This window comes from Mastacembelus armatus, chromosome 22, assembly GCF_900324485.2.
Source record: "Mastacembelus armatus chromosome 22, fMasArm1.2, whole genome shotgun sequence".
Taxonomy (NCBI): Eukaryota; Metazoa; Chordata; class Actinopteri; order Synbranchiformes; family Mastacembelidae; genus Mastacembelus; species Mastacembelus armatus.
The window spans coordinates 12,580,536-12,596,243 of NC_046654.1; the positions used below are offsets into that span (position 1 = coordinate 12,580,536).

The following is a 15,708-nucleotide window of genomic DNA, read 5'->3' on the forward strand; positions in this document are numbered from 1 at the left end:
TTCAGGAGGAGGGAATCAGGTCATGGTTGCCCACCGATACGGAGCCACCTGTTAAATGGTGCCTAACATGCACAAACATGCTGCACAACCTCATGTGAAAACATACTGTATACTGTACACTGAATACAGTATCTCTACCGCTGCCTTTCCCCTCCTCCTCACATACACACACACACACACACTCGATGACCTCCTGGGTGCTGTGTGTTTTCTGTGCAGCGGTATGTACTGCCAAGTCACACAGCTTGAGCAGCAGGGAGGTCCAGAAACCCAGAGGGAGATGGTACGTGACAGAGAGCAGGCTGTGTATGAATGTGTGTGTGTGTGTGTGTCAGGTTGGATGAGCTAAAGTGGATGTTTAGTGAACACACTGGAGTCTCAGAGATCACACTAAGGTATACGTATAGAATATGATGAGCGTGTTTTGACAAATTTGTTTTCATGTGAAGCGAAAGGTTAGAAAAGGCAGCACAATGAGACAGAGGGCAAAACATCTGATATCCATATGTTCATTTGGCTGAAACCATTTTAATCAAGCCTGTGGCTTAATGGAGCCTAAGTAGCTGCCTGTAAAATAGCGAATACGACGAGAGGCAAACAACATCAGCCCCTCTCTGTATTGGTTTGTGTGCGTGTGTGACCGGTTGTATGCACATGTGTATACAAACTTGAGCCTGGCTTCACGGCAGGAGAGGAGAGGGCATATGAGCTTCGTGCTGCATCAATGGCTGACTCCAAACTCTGAAAGTGATTTTCTCACCGTATCTTGGAGGAAATGATTCATTAGGCTGCGGCCCAGTTGGGATCGCTCTGACGTGGAATAAGAAGCAGCTACTCACCCCAGGCTGGTGCATTTGGACTGTGCACCAAGACAAAAGGGGAAGATGGGAAGCAGCCCATGAAGGCCATGACGGGAGGGGTGATTTGAAATGGCAGGGATGACTACAAGCAGAGGAATTGAAGGCAGAGCAGGAGGAGAAGAAGGCTGGAATGACGGAAGAAAGGGAGGACAGGGAGGGATGGAGAGGGGGGGGGGCCTCTGTGGCGTTGAGTCAATGGTACAACAGCTCCCAGACAAGCTCGTCTTTCCTGGAACACCGCAGGAGCACTCAGCACGAAAGAGAATAATGCAATGTACTAATCATTCTGAGGTCATCCTGAACACATCTTTGTCAGTTGTTTCAGTATCCTGTCTCAAGCCTGCAGTGCTTGGGAAACCTGTATCAATGCAGTACTATTCAGATGAGTATACTGTAGCTAGATTTAGCAGAAAATGAAAAAATACTAAACAGAAATGTAATCAGTGATGGCAGCAAGATAGCAATACAGTTATATGCTGCATTTAAATCTTTCCTTTTCACCTTTCTTTCTTGTTTGAGTGTATTACTTTGTCAATAATCAGTTAGGTGTCAGTTGCTTTTGCTCTTCAAATTCTACCTAGAAATTCCTAATTAAAATGAGGGAAAATCCCGGGCTTGGCCTGATAACCTGATGTTACTAATCAGAATCTCAGATATCAGGCTGCATTCCTTTCAAAGTCGGACATAGGACTTTCCCTGTTGAAATCTCTGACCTCTCAACTCTGTGATCCCCAGTGTTCGGGCGTGGAAGAGACACCAATGCAGTGTTTAACAGCTGTGCTTGTCTAAATCCTATGATAACTATTCATCATAATACATAGTTTTCATTATTAAACTACAAATTTAACTAAGCAGTGCTTTTCAATAGTGCTTTATACTGATATAACAAGATCAAGATTTACAAGTTCAATAATAAAATATATTAAAACTTTATCTACTTTGTTATAATTATGCATTATAATTATCTATTATGAGCATTATGATTTTATCATTTGTTCTCTCCTGGTGTCACTGTGGTTGTTCATCTAAACAGTGTTTCACTCCCATTTTCTTAGCCTGGGAATATCAGTCCCAGTTGCATGAAACTGAGGCTCAGTTTAAAGCTCTGGGAAGCCAAATTGAGGCAAAATGTCCCAACAATCAAATAATTTACGACTCTTCACTTAGAAACAAAATGCATCAGCGAACATTTTCAAAGTCCAATCTAATAGTGTAGAGAAGCTCATGAGAAACACAGCATGCAAAGCTCCATCTGGGACATCGCTACATCCTAAAGTGACACACCAAAGTGAGTGCTGATAGGCGATAAGGAGGATCTGATTTATGTGGAATGTATGTGGTATATAAGTGAATGGAGGAGTGTTGACAATAACCTAGAAATTTCCTAGAAGCTTTTAGAGCTGGGAGGAATGAGCTAGAGTGAAAGCGAAGAAGAGGCCATGCAAAGATAAGAAAGGGAGGTTTGGATTACATGTTAATCCTCATTACTCAACCTCCCACTCAGTTTAATAACATGAGAGCCAGAGACAGACAGAGAATTAGAGTAAAAATGCATAAATAGTGTATGTCTGTGTGAGTGTGTGTGTCCACGTCCCCTCTCTGACCTCTTTCTTTCAGTTGAAGCTTGTAATAAAGCAGCAAACTATGAATTAGATAAGTGTCAGCGAGCTGTTGGTCCAGGATCACAGCAACCATCCCAACCACACAACATCTGAAAATGTGACTTCCTGCCACCAACTTCATCTATCATCTTATAAAACCATAACAGCCTGTGTGTCTTAGAAGATATGTGTGCTTGAAAGAATTGACTCTCAGTAATCGGGCTAGTCATAACGTACCTCAAAACCCCACGAACGTGTTAAATGGTCGGATTCTGGATGGATTCCCCTCATGGATTCAAACCCATGATGGTAATTTACTTGTTAGCTGTCACAACAAGACAGCAAAAATCTCACTGTCAGATGGCCATTTATTTTGTTCTATGCTGAAGTGGTGTTTTGCAATGATTCTGGTTCTATCTTGATTCTAGTCCCTTGTTCTCACTGATATGTCTGGGGTTTGTAACATGTTTTGTATGTGTCACCTACGGTGGCCGACAAGGGCAAACGCGCTGCAAAAGAGAAACGCTGCAAAAGAGAAACGCTGCAAAACAAAAACGCTGCAAAAGAGAAACGCTGCAAAAGAGAAACGCTGCAAAACAAAAACGCTGCAAAACAGAAACGCTGCAAAAGAGAAATGCTGCAAAAGAGAGAACACAACGGAAGTGCGCCAGGTCGATAGGGGGACCCCGAACTGAGGGGTGCAATGAACAAAGAACTTTTACAGAGGCGAGAGAGACACATGTAGTGACATAAGTCACGTCTCATTTTGGAGGCTGCGTAATGACGCAGGTTATAGTGTTGAATTGCAAAAGAATTGAATGAGCGACCTCTGATGATTGTTCTCATGTGCTAATATGTGCTAACAATGTTCTGTTACATTTGTTTACTTGATCAAAATGTCATACAACGTCGGGGGGGTTGGGAGATCTGAAGGTGCGTTTTCCATTTGTTACTTAACACTTGGCCGTCATCTTTTACAACATTGTACTTTTATAATACTGTAAAACATGACGGCCAAGTGTTTAAAAAATAATAAATGTAAAACGTACTCTAATGCCCGCTAAATTCACAGCCAGCAGACGTTCTTTTGTCACTTTGCTTTATTAAGTTTTTAGTCAGAACAGGTAACAGGTAACAGGCTACTGTTTCAGCCGTAGCCACGCTAAGTAGGGATGGGAATATCGACTCTCTGGAATCGATACTTCCATACTTTGGAGTCGATACTTTCTTAAGTATCGCTCGATACCACTCCTAATAAAAAACGTGCAATTAGTTTTCACTTCTGAGAGTTTTGGATGTGTGAAAACCAGCCCAAGCGTATTTTAAATGGTCTTCCGTATCACATGATGATGGCAGCCAATCAGATGTCAGAGCTTTCCAGAGCCAGTCATGCACTGCAGAAGGAAGTATTACTCTCTCCACTCTGCAGCGTGGAGGGACCTCCTCCGTCTGTGCTGACAGGCACGGCAGCATGAAGAGAGATAGAAAAAGAAGCATTGTGTGGTGCTATTTTTCACCCACTACGAAGGGAAATGCTATTTATTTATTATCATTTTATTATTAGCATTTAAACAAGTATTTATGTTCCTGAGCATTATTCATGTTGCCATTGCAATAAAGATATTAATCAACACTGTGCAATAATGATTTTCCTTTAAGGTGCAGAAGGTATCGGTATCGTCGATACTGACCCTGTAGTTACTTGGTATCGGATCGATACCAAATTCTGTGGTATCGCCCATCAGTAACGCTAACTCCCCTCACCGAACAGCTCTCTCTCACCCTCCCTCTCTTCCCTCCACACACACTTCTTCCCTCCTCCCTGACCCATCTCCCTCTAGCTCACCCCACCGACTCCCCAAAGAACACCCTGAACAAGACAACAACCTATAGTCATTACAGCACCTTCAGATCTCCCACCCTGCAACACCCCCCCCCCCCCCCCCGCCACGTCTCCCGACGTTGTATGACATTTTGATCAAGTAAACAAATGTAACAGAACATTGTTAGCACATATTAGCACATGAGAACAATCATCAGAGGTCGCTCATTCAATTCTTTTGCAATTCAACACTATAACCTGCGTCATTACGCAGCCTCCAAAATGAGACGTGACTTATGTCACTACATGTGTCTCTCTCGCCTCTGTAAAAGTTCTTTGTTCATTGCACCCCTCAGTTCGGGGTCCCCCTATCGGCCTGGCGCACTTCCGTTGTGTTCTCTCTTTTGCAGCGTTTCTGTTTTGCAGCGTTTCTGTTTTGCAGCGTTTCTGTTTTGCAGCGTTTCTCTTTTGCAGCGTTTCTCTTTTGCAGCGTTTTTGTTTTGCAGCGTTTCTCTTTTGCAGCGTTTCTCTTTTGCAGCGTTTTTGTTTTGCAGCGTTTCTCTTTTGCAGCGTTTCTCTTTTGCAGCGTTTCTGTTTTGCAGCGTTTCTCTTTTGCAGCGTTTTTGTTTTGCAGCGCGTTTGCCCTTGTCGGCCACCGTAGTCACCTGTACTTCCAAACACAAAATCCTGTTTCTCATGTTAAGGATGCAGGGCCATGAAGCATAGCAAGGGGACCCCATAAGGCATATGGCCCTGATTATAGCCAGTAGTACCATGACATCATTTTCACATAACTGACTCTCATCATCCGCCACTCTCTTTCCTCCTTTGTTGTCAGGGCAAGTGAAGGCCTGAGCTATTATTTTCCTTTTTCACATGTCTACTATGCATCTGTTAAATACAGTTCTTCCCCAACTGGATATGAGGCAGACGGTCTAGCTGTTCATTTCAAAGATCTGCTGATTTATTAATGGAAAACCATGTTGGGCTTTGAATGGGACAAAGCTCTGTCTGCCTGGATAGCTGACGCACAGCACTTAGCAGTCCCAATAAATCACAAACACTTCAGCCCTCACACCGGGTTGACTTTGCTAAGTAACCATAGCAACAAGTGATGACCAGAAGTCATTAGCTCTGAGTGGGTGAGGAAAAAGGCCTGTCTGCTGATGACATTAAGTGCTACACTAAAGCAGCAGCATCTGCTCGTATAGTAGAAGCTGCTGGTAAGACGTGATTCAGTGTAAAGCAGCAAAACATCTTGGAGCTCCTTGGAAGCTGAAGGGCAAGTACAAGTGTAGCTATTGGGCTGTTGTTGATGAGCATAAAGTGAATAAAGTCAACCTGTTCCTTCGCTCCTGCCAAACTTATGGTCGCGCTTGTCTTGCTAGGAGCGGCCATTCCTCCTGTACTGAAGCTGCGGTGATACACTGAGCTGATTACCTCTGACGAACTTGTTCATAAACAACAACCACATGCTGCAACATATAATAAAAAACATGACAATAACCACAGGCCTGATGGGAATCATAATGTGACTCAGTACTGGCGGTATGCATCCATGCTGTCATTCCTCTCTCTCTCCTCCCAGTTATCTTTTACAGACTTTGTACTCACCTTTATCCAGCCTGTCCTATTTTCCAGAGATATTAACGTTTTGTAAAGGTAAATGAAACTTTACAAAGTCATGTACTGTGACACACCATCAACTCATCACATGACTATTTTGAAATACAATATTAGGCTAATCATCTTCAATTAAGGCCTTTATTTAGCTTCCTCTCCACCAGTGGAAAGATGAATTAATTAGAACATGAGTTAAATTTAATTAAACAATTAAAGTTTGAATGTAAAGTTTGTCAGTAAAGAACAGTCTGAAAAAACCTAAAGTATAAATGAAGCAGACGGGAATGTTGTTATTTCTACAGGTATCTGGTCATAAATGATTGTAGTCAATGATATTATATACTGTAGATGATATTTTTAAAGTCTTTGCAATTTTACATTGAGGAACATTATTCTGAAATTGTTCGACAATTTGTCGACGTTGCTTTTCAGACTGGTGAATCTCTGTCCATCTTTACTTCTGATTGACTCTGACTTTCTAAGATGCTTTTTTTATACTCAGTCATGTTACTGACCTGTTGCCAATTAAACTAATTACCTGCAAGATGTTCTTCCAGCTATTCCCTGTTAGTACCACTTACTTTTTCAGCTTTCTGTTGCCTCTGTCCCTTTTTTGAGACATGTTCCTGCCATTAATTTCAAAATTATCTTATTTTTTTTCTTAAAATGGTACATTTGGTACAACATTTCCTATCTTCAATTGTGAATAAAATATGGGTTTGCAAATCATTGAATTCTGTTTTTATGTAGATTTTATACAGCGTCCCAATTTTTTTGGAATTGGGGTTGTATCTAGTAGCAGTGGATCGACTGACATTGCCACCCTGATTTACAGCTCATATGGCCAAAGGGAAGGAAAGGAATTCTTTAGATAACAGCATATTTAGTTAATGCAAAATAAGCTAAATTTGAATAGTAGCTGGTATAATTGACTGTTTTTATGAACATCCAAGGGAGTCAAAAAAAAACTTTATCTGTATTAGTTTTCCTTTAATTTCACAAACGAATGACTTTGAGGGAGGAAAATAGCAATAAAAAATTTTATGATCTGATTATGAGAGTAAATAAAACCTAATGAATCTGCTGCAATGGCCTGGCTGGAGCCTTTAAAGAGGAATAGTTCAGATTTTCTGGGAGCCTGCCTGGTCCATTGAAAAACTACTCTCCACCATTTAAATAATTAGGGAAATAAAAAAAAATAAGGTTGGCTACATGTTTGAACAATACTTCCAAACATGTTTTAATTAATCCTTTTGTGAAAAAAAAATAAATGTTGCACAGTGAAACTAATTTCTCATTCATAAACCCATACACTCTGATTTACTAATAAACAGCAGTTCCTGGAAATTCTGTGGAAGTGAGACAGAATTGAGATGACTCCCAGGTCAGGATAATTCACATTTAACAAAAAGAATGACTGTTCTGGATCTAAAGCATCCAAAGTCAGCTTTATTGTATCCTACTGAATGTACATTACTGTGGTCTACCTCACTGGGATGCAACACAGGCAAGAATGTGGAATGCAGACCAACAAACATAGCTGATACATTCGCACCCTCTTAAATCTCTCCTCTGTTCCTCTCTGTTTATTACACACCATGTTATTTCCTGTTACTAATAGACCAATCAGTCCCATTTGTGGTAGCCCATAGGGACATTTGCTTTTTGCACAAAATCAAGCACTGGGTCGAGGTGACGAGAGAAAAGACAGTGTGTGTGCGAGGATGTGCCGTTCCAAGTTTCTGATGACATTATTCTTAATCACCGAGAGAAAGTCTCCCTAAACAAACCCTTTCAGTCTGCAAAACCACTGAAACCGCATCCTGGTGTTACTCAACAAAATGTTAATGTGGTGACAGTGGTTGAAATGTTTCACAGCAATGTACACAGAGCCATGATGTGTTGTGTAAGTCGTAAAGCCAGCTGTAACTGTCTATCAGTGTGTTTCAGTGAGTGCAGCTTGAAAAAGTAGGAGGCAAGGTGAGGTAAGGTGAAAAGAATTAGCAGAGAGAGGAGGAGGAGGAGGAGGAAAGCAGAACTTAACTTTGCTATGGTGGCTGGGTAATATCTTTGCAGCTTGGGAACACTTTATGTAAGCTTCTGGGTGTAATCTGGAAAACAGCAAAAGAAAGGAGGTCAGTGATGTATCTCCTTGCAAAGTAGGGACGGTGAAGCTCCTCAGAGGGAAACAAGACTGCACAGCCAGATGGAGACACACAGACACACAGACACACACACACACACACGTATAAATTCACAAAGTATAAAAGTCTCAAGAAGAAATACAACAATGCAGTAATCTATCACAATTAGGGTAATGTAAACCTATATGGAGTGTAACACTAACACCCAATCTATCAGAGAGCTGCCTGTTGCCTCTGCTCTCCCACAGTTTAAGTCTCTCCTGAATATTGGAATATCACTCCAACATACAGCTACAGTAAATCATCATATCTGCACACTCTCTGCTGTATAATTCATTCCAAGTCATTTCCAATACGGTAATTTAAAGCGATTGCTTTAGCAGTGTGACTATCCAGTGCACGTCCTCACCCACACATGCTGTAGGTATGGAAAGTACAGTAAGTCTACATTTCTACTCTATCACTGAAAGCTTGATGTGTGTGGCGTGTCTGAAGCACTGGACTTTGGACAGTAGTAGACATAAAGTTTGTTTTTTTTAAATTGGACACTGCACTGGAAACAAGTAAGAAACCAGACTGAGAGACTTCATAAAGAGGGTACATGAGCATCAGTTAGCGACTCAACCTAACCTGAAATACAGCTGAAGAGCCACACTACTTGAAAAATAATGCCTTGCACAATTGATAGTTCATTGCTTGCAACTTTGTATTGAAAAAGAGTAAGTAGAGCACCAATTCCTATACACAACCAGTCAGAATAATGCTGCAATAAAAATAAAATATTAAAATCATAACTGATTGAAATAGATCATATAGATGAGATGCTATGGTACTTGCAGTGGTTTTAACATTTTAAATTTCAGATGGTTCTTCTATTTCATTACTATATAATTTGATGGAGGTGTTCCTATAACACGCCATCACACTTTAGCTGAGAAGTGAAGTCAAAGACCTCATCAAAAGATTAAACTGCTTCCTGTGCAGCCTCCAGGGACATGCTCCGCTGTCACCACAGGTCAAAGAAGAGGTGACCCTGGACTCCAATAACCAGCAGCAGATGAGCTGGCACAGGAAGACGCGGCAGGAGCACGGGAAGTGGCTCAGATAGGAACATGTTTGAACAGAGTGTTCTTTTTAGTAAGAAGGGGGTCTCTGGTTTGTTTTTGGGGCCTCAGCGACAACCCTGCTGCTTTCCTGTTTTCCTTCCTGAAGTAGGTCTCAGGTTAACTAAGACAGATAAAGCATGAGAACATGGGAACACCCTCTTTTTCTTCACAATAATGATTCAGGTGGAGGTTCATTCATCTCCAGAACAACCAACAATTAGCTGTCTTGAGAAATACAATGGGACGGTTATCACTAATTTACATGTACAGTAGGTGAAAGTATTATGACCAGTGTGGAAAAATGTGATGGACAACGCGCAGCAAAAAGCCACACAAACTGTGGATGACAATGATCTTAAAAGCCAGTAGATGGCAACATTCTCAGCAATCCTCACCAGGCACCTGTTGTCCCTTGAATGAAGGGGCTGCAATTTACAGGCTCCACATAATTTCAGAAGGTGGCGACGACACCATCATGGCAGACCTATTCCACAGTGAACATTATCGTATCCATGCAGATAGCTGATTCAAATGCAACATCAATATATGATTGTAAGAAAACATTTTACTTATGACGAATCGGGTGAGGATTTTGTGTTCTAAACTAACTGTGGCAGATACTAAGGTTCATGTCTGTCTATCATCACAATATCAAGCTGTGATCAGGGTCTGAATTACTGTTCCCACTGAGCATGACATGCAGAGTCTTACTGAGCAACTGTCTTACGGCATCAGAGAGAAATTGCATTCATATTGCTGATTTTATCAGAGTCTCTACTATTGTTGTTGGCCTTTGGTCTATGTCTTTCATTTCCCTCTCAGTCACAAGCCTGATCGAAAATTATTATTATTATTATTATCATAGCGCTGAGGAGGAAATGAATATATCTCTGGGAAGGAAATTACAGTTCCAGACAATGTGGACACGGTGTAATACATACATGCAAAAATCCATTGTGTTTGTATTTTTGTGCACAAATCAAGACTCTGTGGTCTGGAGTGTAAAATAATACATTTTTAATGCTTTTGGCTATAGCTGCTTAAGAAAGGATTTAAAGGATTCCCCGAGAATTTAACTTATTCTGCAGGAAGAAAGTACAATTCTTTAAATTTGTAATGAATAAATAAATAATTAAGGTGGGTTAATGAACTAAACAGCATAATTATCTGTGCCTGTGAACCATTTCCCCCTGGTTCCTGCAGATTGACCAGCATTTCTCATGTCAGCAGCTACTGATAGCTCTGATAGTTGAGTAAGCTCTCTCTGCAGACCAGGCAGCGCTGTTGACAGATGCTGAGAAAAGAGTTGTGATTGGTCCGGGTCGGTGGGTGTTTCCGCATTCCGCAAAGAGCTGTCAGCAGAAGCGCAAGTTGGAGAGGGGACTGTCGTGTCTGTGAAGAAACCTCCTCAGTCATTCCCAGGAGAGTAACGCTCCACCGCCAGTGCGCAGGGATGCCTTACGTGCTCATCAGTACGCAGATCCGACTGGTGTGTATCCTGCATCTCTAAACGATTCGTGTCGTGGTTTCAGGAGGAGGAGGAGAAGCACTCGAGTTGGAGGTTCAGGGATTTATTTATTTGGCTGCGCAGCAATGCGCGTTACAACTAATCAATTAGACTCGCCGCTTGCAGATTATAGATTATAGCTTCCAACTGGCCTATAATATTCCGCTTGCTGGAAACAACTATCATTCAGGGCTGCAAGCGAGGGAAAGCAACATGCGTATGTTTTGAATTTTTTGTTTCCATTGTGCCCTAAATTAAAAACACATGTTGCCCAATTGTCGGCCTCTTTTTGCGCATGTTCATTTCGTTGTCAGCACGACTCAATAATCTAATTCTATAGCCTCTGAGTACTGGATCATCTATTTTTAGACGGTCCAGATACAGTAGTTCATGATCCGCACCTGCCACAGGGCTGCAGGTGTACTCAGCGTTATGCAGCCAGTTGCACAAATGACAGGCAGCAAATATTAAAGGTTTTAGTAAATGAATTCTAAATATCTTCAATACGTGTCTAATTGTTGTCTTTCAGGAGAATGGTCCAACAAATGTAGGTGATGAATACTCTGATCCGGCTGTCATGAATTACCTGGGAGCAAGGAAAACAACCATGCTTGGAAACAACTTGTGAGTATTGGAAATGGAGACAGTCAGTTATTGTAGCAGGTGGATATTAAGTAACTGTGGCAGGTAGCTACTATAACAGTCTGAACATCTAAAGACCGAACTGTTTGGAGCCACAGTTTGGCTCCAGGCCTCATCCGCAAAAGATCTCATTGACTCTCACTGGATGAAGGATTTCTATGATGATTTTGAGAAAGTATCCACATCATGATCTCTCACACAGGAAGGAGTAACATGTAATAGATCTTTTCCAATATCAAGCTCCAAATGCATGAAAAGGTGACTCAGGTGTACTGTAAACGTGGTCACACTGAGCCGTATTCTCACATTAAGGCACTTAATGCTGGTGCTTCTATTCATTTTGCAAGTTAACGTGTACATATTGCAGACAGACCTGAGATCAGATCACATGGAGAGGGAGAAAAGAAAACTCATTGTGTGGTTGAGGAAGGCTGTTGCTTTGCAGATTTAGAATAAACCATCCAAGCTGATGGAATACAGATCAGGGAAGTGTTGTCATTGGCAATGTGATTCAAATGCTGCTGGGAAATGAACCAAGGTGTGGAAGGAAGTGAACAAACACCAGAACAGTTACCAGCATTCTGCTGTCCAAGTTCACTGAAATCCCACATCTGTGGAAAGTAGAATTATTTTGTGTTTATCCTCATTTAGTTCCGAGTACTATGTGGACGACCCACCTCGCCTGGTGCTGGACAAGCTGGAGAAAATTGGGTACCGCGTGATCACGATGACGGGGGTGGGACAGACGCTGGTGTGGTGCCTCCACAAGGAGACAGAGTGACCGGTCGTGGACCGAGTGTCGACTGCATCAAAATACCTCAGTGTTATTTGAAAAGATGAATGGATGATGCTTTGTCCTCTGTTTTACTTTGGTTCTCTGTTGACAGCTACAAATCAGCCTGTTCTAGAGATGACCACCATCTGGAGACCACAATTTAAGGACAGGAAGTGAGGATCAGCTTTACTGTTGCTGTCATGTGGCAGTAAAACCTCATTTAAAGCTTGTTTGTAAATTCAGCCTGTGCAAAAGGCCTCACCCAGCTCTTTCTCCTGAGTAAATAAACACTCACTGCAACACAACACAACACAAACACTGCTAGATGCATTTGTACTTACAGCACTGTGCAATGATGTTTTTGTAAAGCTATCATATGCTTAGAATTAAATTCTGTAATTATGTGGATTGCCTGTGTACTTGTTAATAAAAGAAAACTATTTGAAATCCTTCTAATATTTATCTCAGAAAAAATTGAGCAAGTGGTCTGATAATCCATCAGACAAATAAATATCACATGTAAAAATGCCAAAAGTGTTCATGTTGTGGACTCTTGCAGCTCTATGACACCTTACAGGGATGCTGTATGCCCCAAGCTAAGGCACTAAGGCTGCAGGCACACTGTGCAGGAGTCTGCCTGCAATAGCCAAAATACAGTAGGTGGTTTAGTACATCCCCCGGGTCTGCCGGTGCATGTCTGGGGCCAGCCCAGATCACTAAGCCGCAAACTAAAAACTTTGCCAGACCAGCTCACAGCCAAACTCTTACCAGACCTGCTGCCACACATGACTAAGCTTCTGCATTCACGCTAAAGTTCAAAAGGTGCTGCTGCTTCCAAGTTGTTGAAGCATAAAGTCAAGATACTTTTGCATTCACCCACACAACAGCGTCGATTCAGGTGATCTATGGAAAATGGCTGGGAAGAGGACACTATGAGGATTCCAGCATGCTGTTGTAATTGTTGATAGAACATAGCACACAACAGGCTCATCGTCCTATTCTGGTTCGCATGCAGCACAAGCCACTGTGAGCTCAGGGCTGGGTTGGTGGTGAATGTGTTTCCTGTAATTGTATTTCCTCTGTTGTCATTTGGACAGAGAGTCTGTGTGTTTCTGGGCTTTTTTTTTCACATTGCTGGGATATGAAAAAGGCTACACATAAACAAAACCATGTGATGAGGGGATTTTGCAGGAGAGGAGCAGATGTCTCCCACCACACCACACCGCTCCACAGCTGGACATTGTGTAACAGAACCACGGTGAGGCAGAGCAGGAGTGGCAGGGAGATGGATGACTCTGTTGGAAGTTGCAAAGCTGCCATGTGGCTCCTAAATAACACAATGACAAGAGGAAGGAGCAACACACAGGCAGACACACAATTACACCACAGTTCCCCATGGGATAGGAAAGTAAGACTATTTGGATGGATATATGTTCCAGAGGCAGAGGACCTTGTTACAAAACTCAAGGTGACCACAACAGTCTGGCACAGTTAGGTCTGACCTAATGTGGGTCACAGAGCAGTTGCGTGTCACTTCAGAGAGCATAAATAAGAAAAACAGTATATTCTAGGAATATGTTATATAAGCCTATTGTGAAACAGCTCAGTAATACCTTAATTTTTAGGTCAGTCTCATAGGACAGAACAGTTTTTAAAGCAAGTGGCACATTCTGAGGTAGGTAGGGTGCCCCAAAACAAGCACACCCATCCTGCAAAATCATACAGTAGCAATTATCATAAGGTTGCAATTAAAGCAGCAGTTCTTTACTTTACAAAAGAAATAAAACAACAAATTGTTTTCTCACTGAGAGCTAGATGAGAAGGTTGATACTATTCCCATGTCTGCCCTTTCAATTTTAAGCTGGAGCCAGATGCGGTTGTATGGGGGGTTGTGTGCCAGACTGTTTCTTGGCCAGGAGCAGTGACTTCCCGGAGTCTCCACTGGTTGCCTGGCAAACTCATGGTGACAAGACTCCAGAAAGTGAGCTCCCCCTGCCAAGAAATAGTTCAGCATCTAATCCCCTGTTAAACTGAAACTTGTCATTTTCAGATTACTCTTACATATTTCTGTTTTCAGTCTTTATGCTAAGCTAAGATAACCTTTTCCTGGCTCTAGCTAGGTAGCTATAAGCTCTTTCAGAGATTGATTATCCACATGAGGGATTCCAAACCTATTTGACTTGCTGCTTCTTAAAATGAAGCCAAGCCTACATCCATCCTACATTCATCTATACCCACTTATTCCTAACTAGGGTCTCGGGGATCTGCTGGAGCCTATCCCAGCTATCTTTGGGTGAAGGGCAGGGGTACTCCCTGGACAGATACCAAGCCTACATGATACCACTAATAAGTTAGTGTGGTCATCTGTTATGAGTAGTCCAAGCAAAAAAGGTTTTTATACTGCTAAAGAAGTTATATATATATATATATATATATATATATACATATATATGTATATATATATGGGAGTTTGGGAGTTCCTCAATCTCCCAGGCCTCTGGGGTGAGAAGGGAAATTTGTGTATATGTATATATAGATGATAAATATTTTTCCTCTAGTATTCCTTCAATAACTTAAGGCCTAGACCTAAAGAGTAGAAGCCATGAAGTCACTTATTTTTTGCATACTTGTGTTGAGCATCTTAGAGATTACATAGAGATATTGAGACTGTGCAGCCCACAAGTCTCCTTCAGTCCGATGAAGGACTTTAGATATATTCTATGCAATGCCCAAGGAACAATTACCTAAACCACCTGATCTATAATGAAGCCTCTAGAGTATATGCTCATTTTTCATCACATGGGGCCACAGGAATTCCCATAAAAGCCTACTGAGTTTTCCAATCACAGCCTTATTACAGGCTTAACATGGGGCGGGGGCTGATTTCTACACAGTCACATCACAGGGTCTGTGGTTTGGACTGCTACAACACTCAACTAATTTCAGAGTTACTGAACGAGCGCACAGACAACACAAAAGAATGGATTACGCTCAGTTGTCTACAATAATGACGTAATGACTTGTCACAGCTAATCAGACAATAGCTGACAGATGCAAATTACATCATTATACCGCCCTGATTACCTATTGTGTTGTACGGCCAATCTCCTCTGGCTCTTTTACAACACAGTGAACGAAGACTGGATAATTACTGGATGCCTTAAATTTGGGTTTTATAATAACCTATCAGCAAAGTTATTACTTCAGTGCATTAGATGTAACAATAACCACATTAATATGTAATGATAATGCACAGGCCACATTATAATATTTCTGGTACTCGGAGTGATATACCGCAAGTTATTATGTTTTCTGATCACAAATTATATCCTCCCAAACTGCCAGACAAACTAATAAGATGGTGATTAAATATTATCTAATAAACTTTTATTGCACTTTTTTTCCTTTTATTGCAAATAAGCAGACTACACAATGCTTAAAAAGCCTAGCTACACTGAAGTTTCTTTGGCCTCTATGCATTAGTACAATATGGTCTCACAAAAGCAATGACTCATATCTGCAGCCCACGTACAGAGAAAGCACTGCAGGCATCCCTGTCTTCTTCTCTACTCTGCATTTCACTCAGTCATCCTACAAAAAGGAAAGGGCATAATGCGCTGAGTAAAAC

The 15,708-nt window shown here is 41.6% G+C and overlaps 1 protein-coding gene across 1 annotated transcript; it reads left to right on the forward strand.

Moving 5' to 3' along the window:
* The first annotated feature begins 10,488 nt into the window (after nucleotides 1-10,488).
* On the forward strand, nucleotides 10,489-12,527 carry gchfr (GTP cyclohydrolase I feedback regulator). Its single transcript, XM_026298623.1, has 3 exons — nucleotides 10,489-10,645; nucleotides 11,193-11,287; nucleotides 11,957-12,527. Exons 1-3 carry the CDS (start codon nucleotides 10,610-10,612, stop codon nucleotides 12,084-12,086), a joined length of 261 nt encoding a protein of 86 aa, XP_026154408.1. The 5' UTR covers nucleotides 10,489-10,609; the 3' UTR covers nucleotides 12,087-12,527.
* Nucleotides 12,528-15,708: the final 3,181 nt, after the last annotated feature.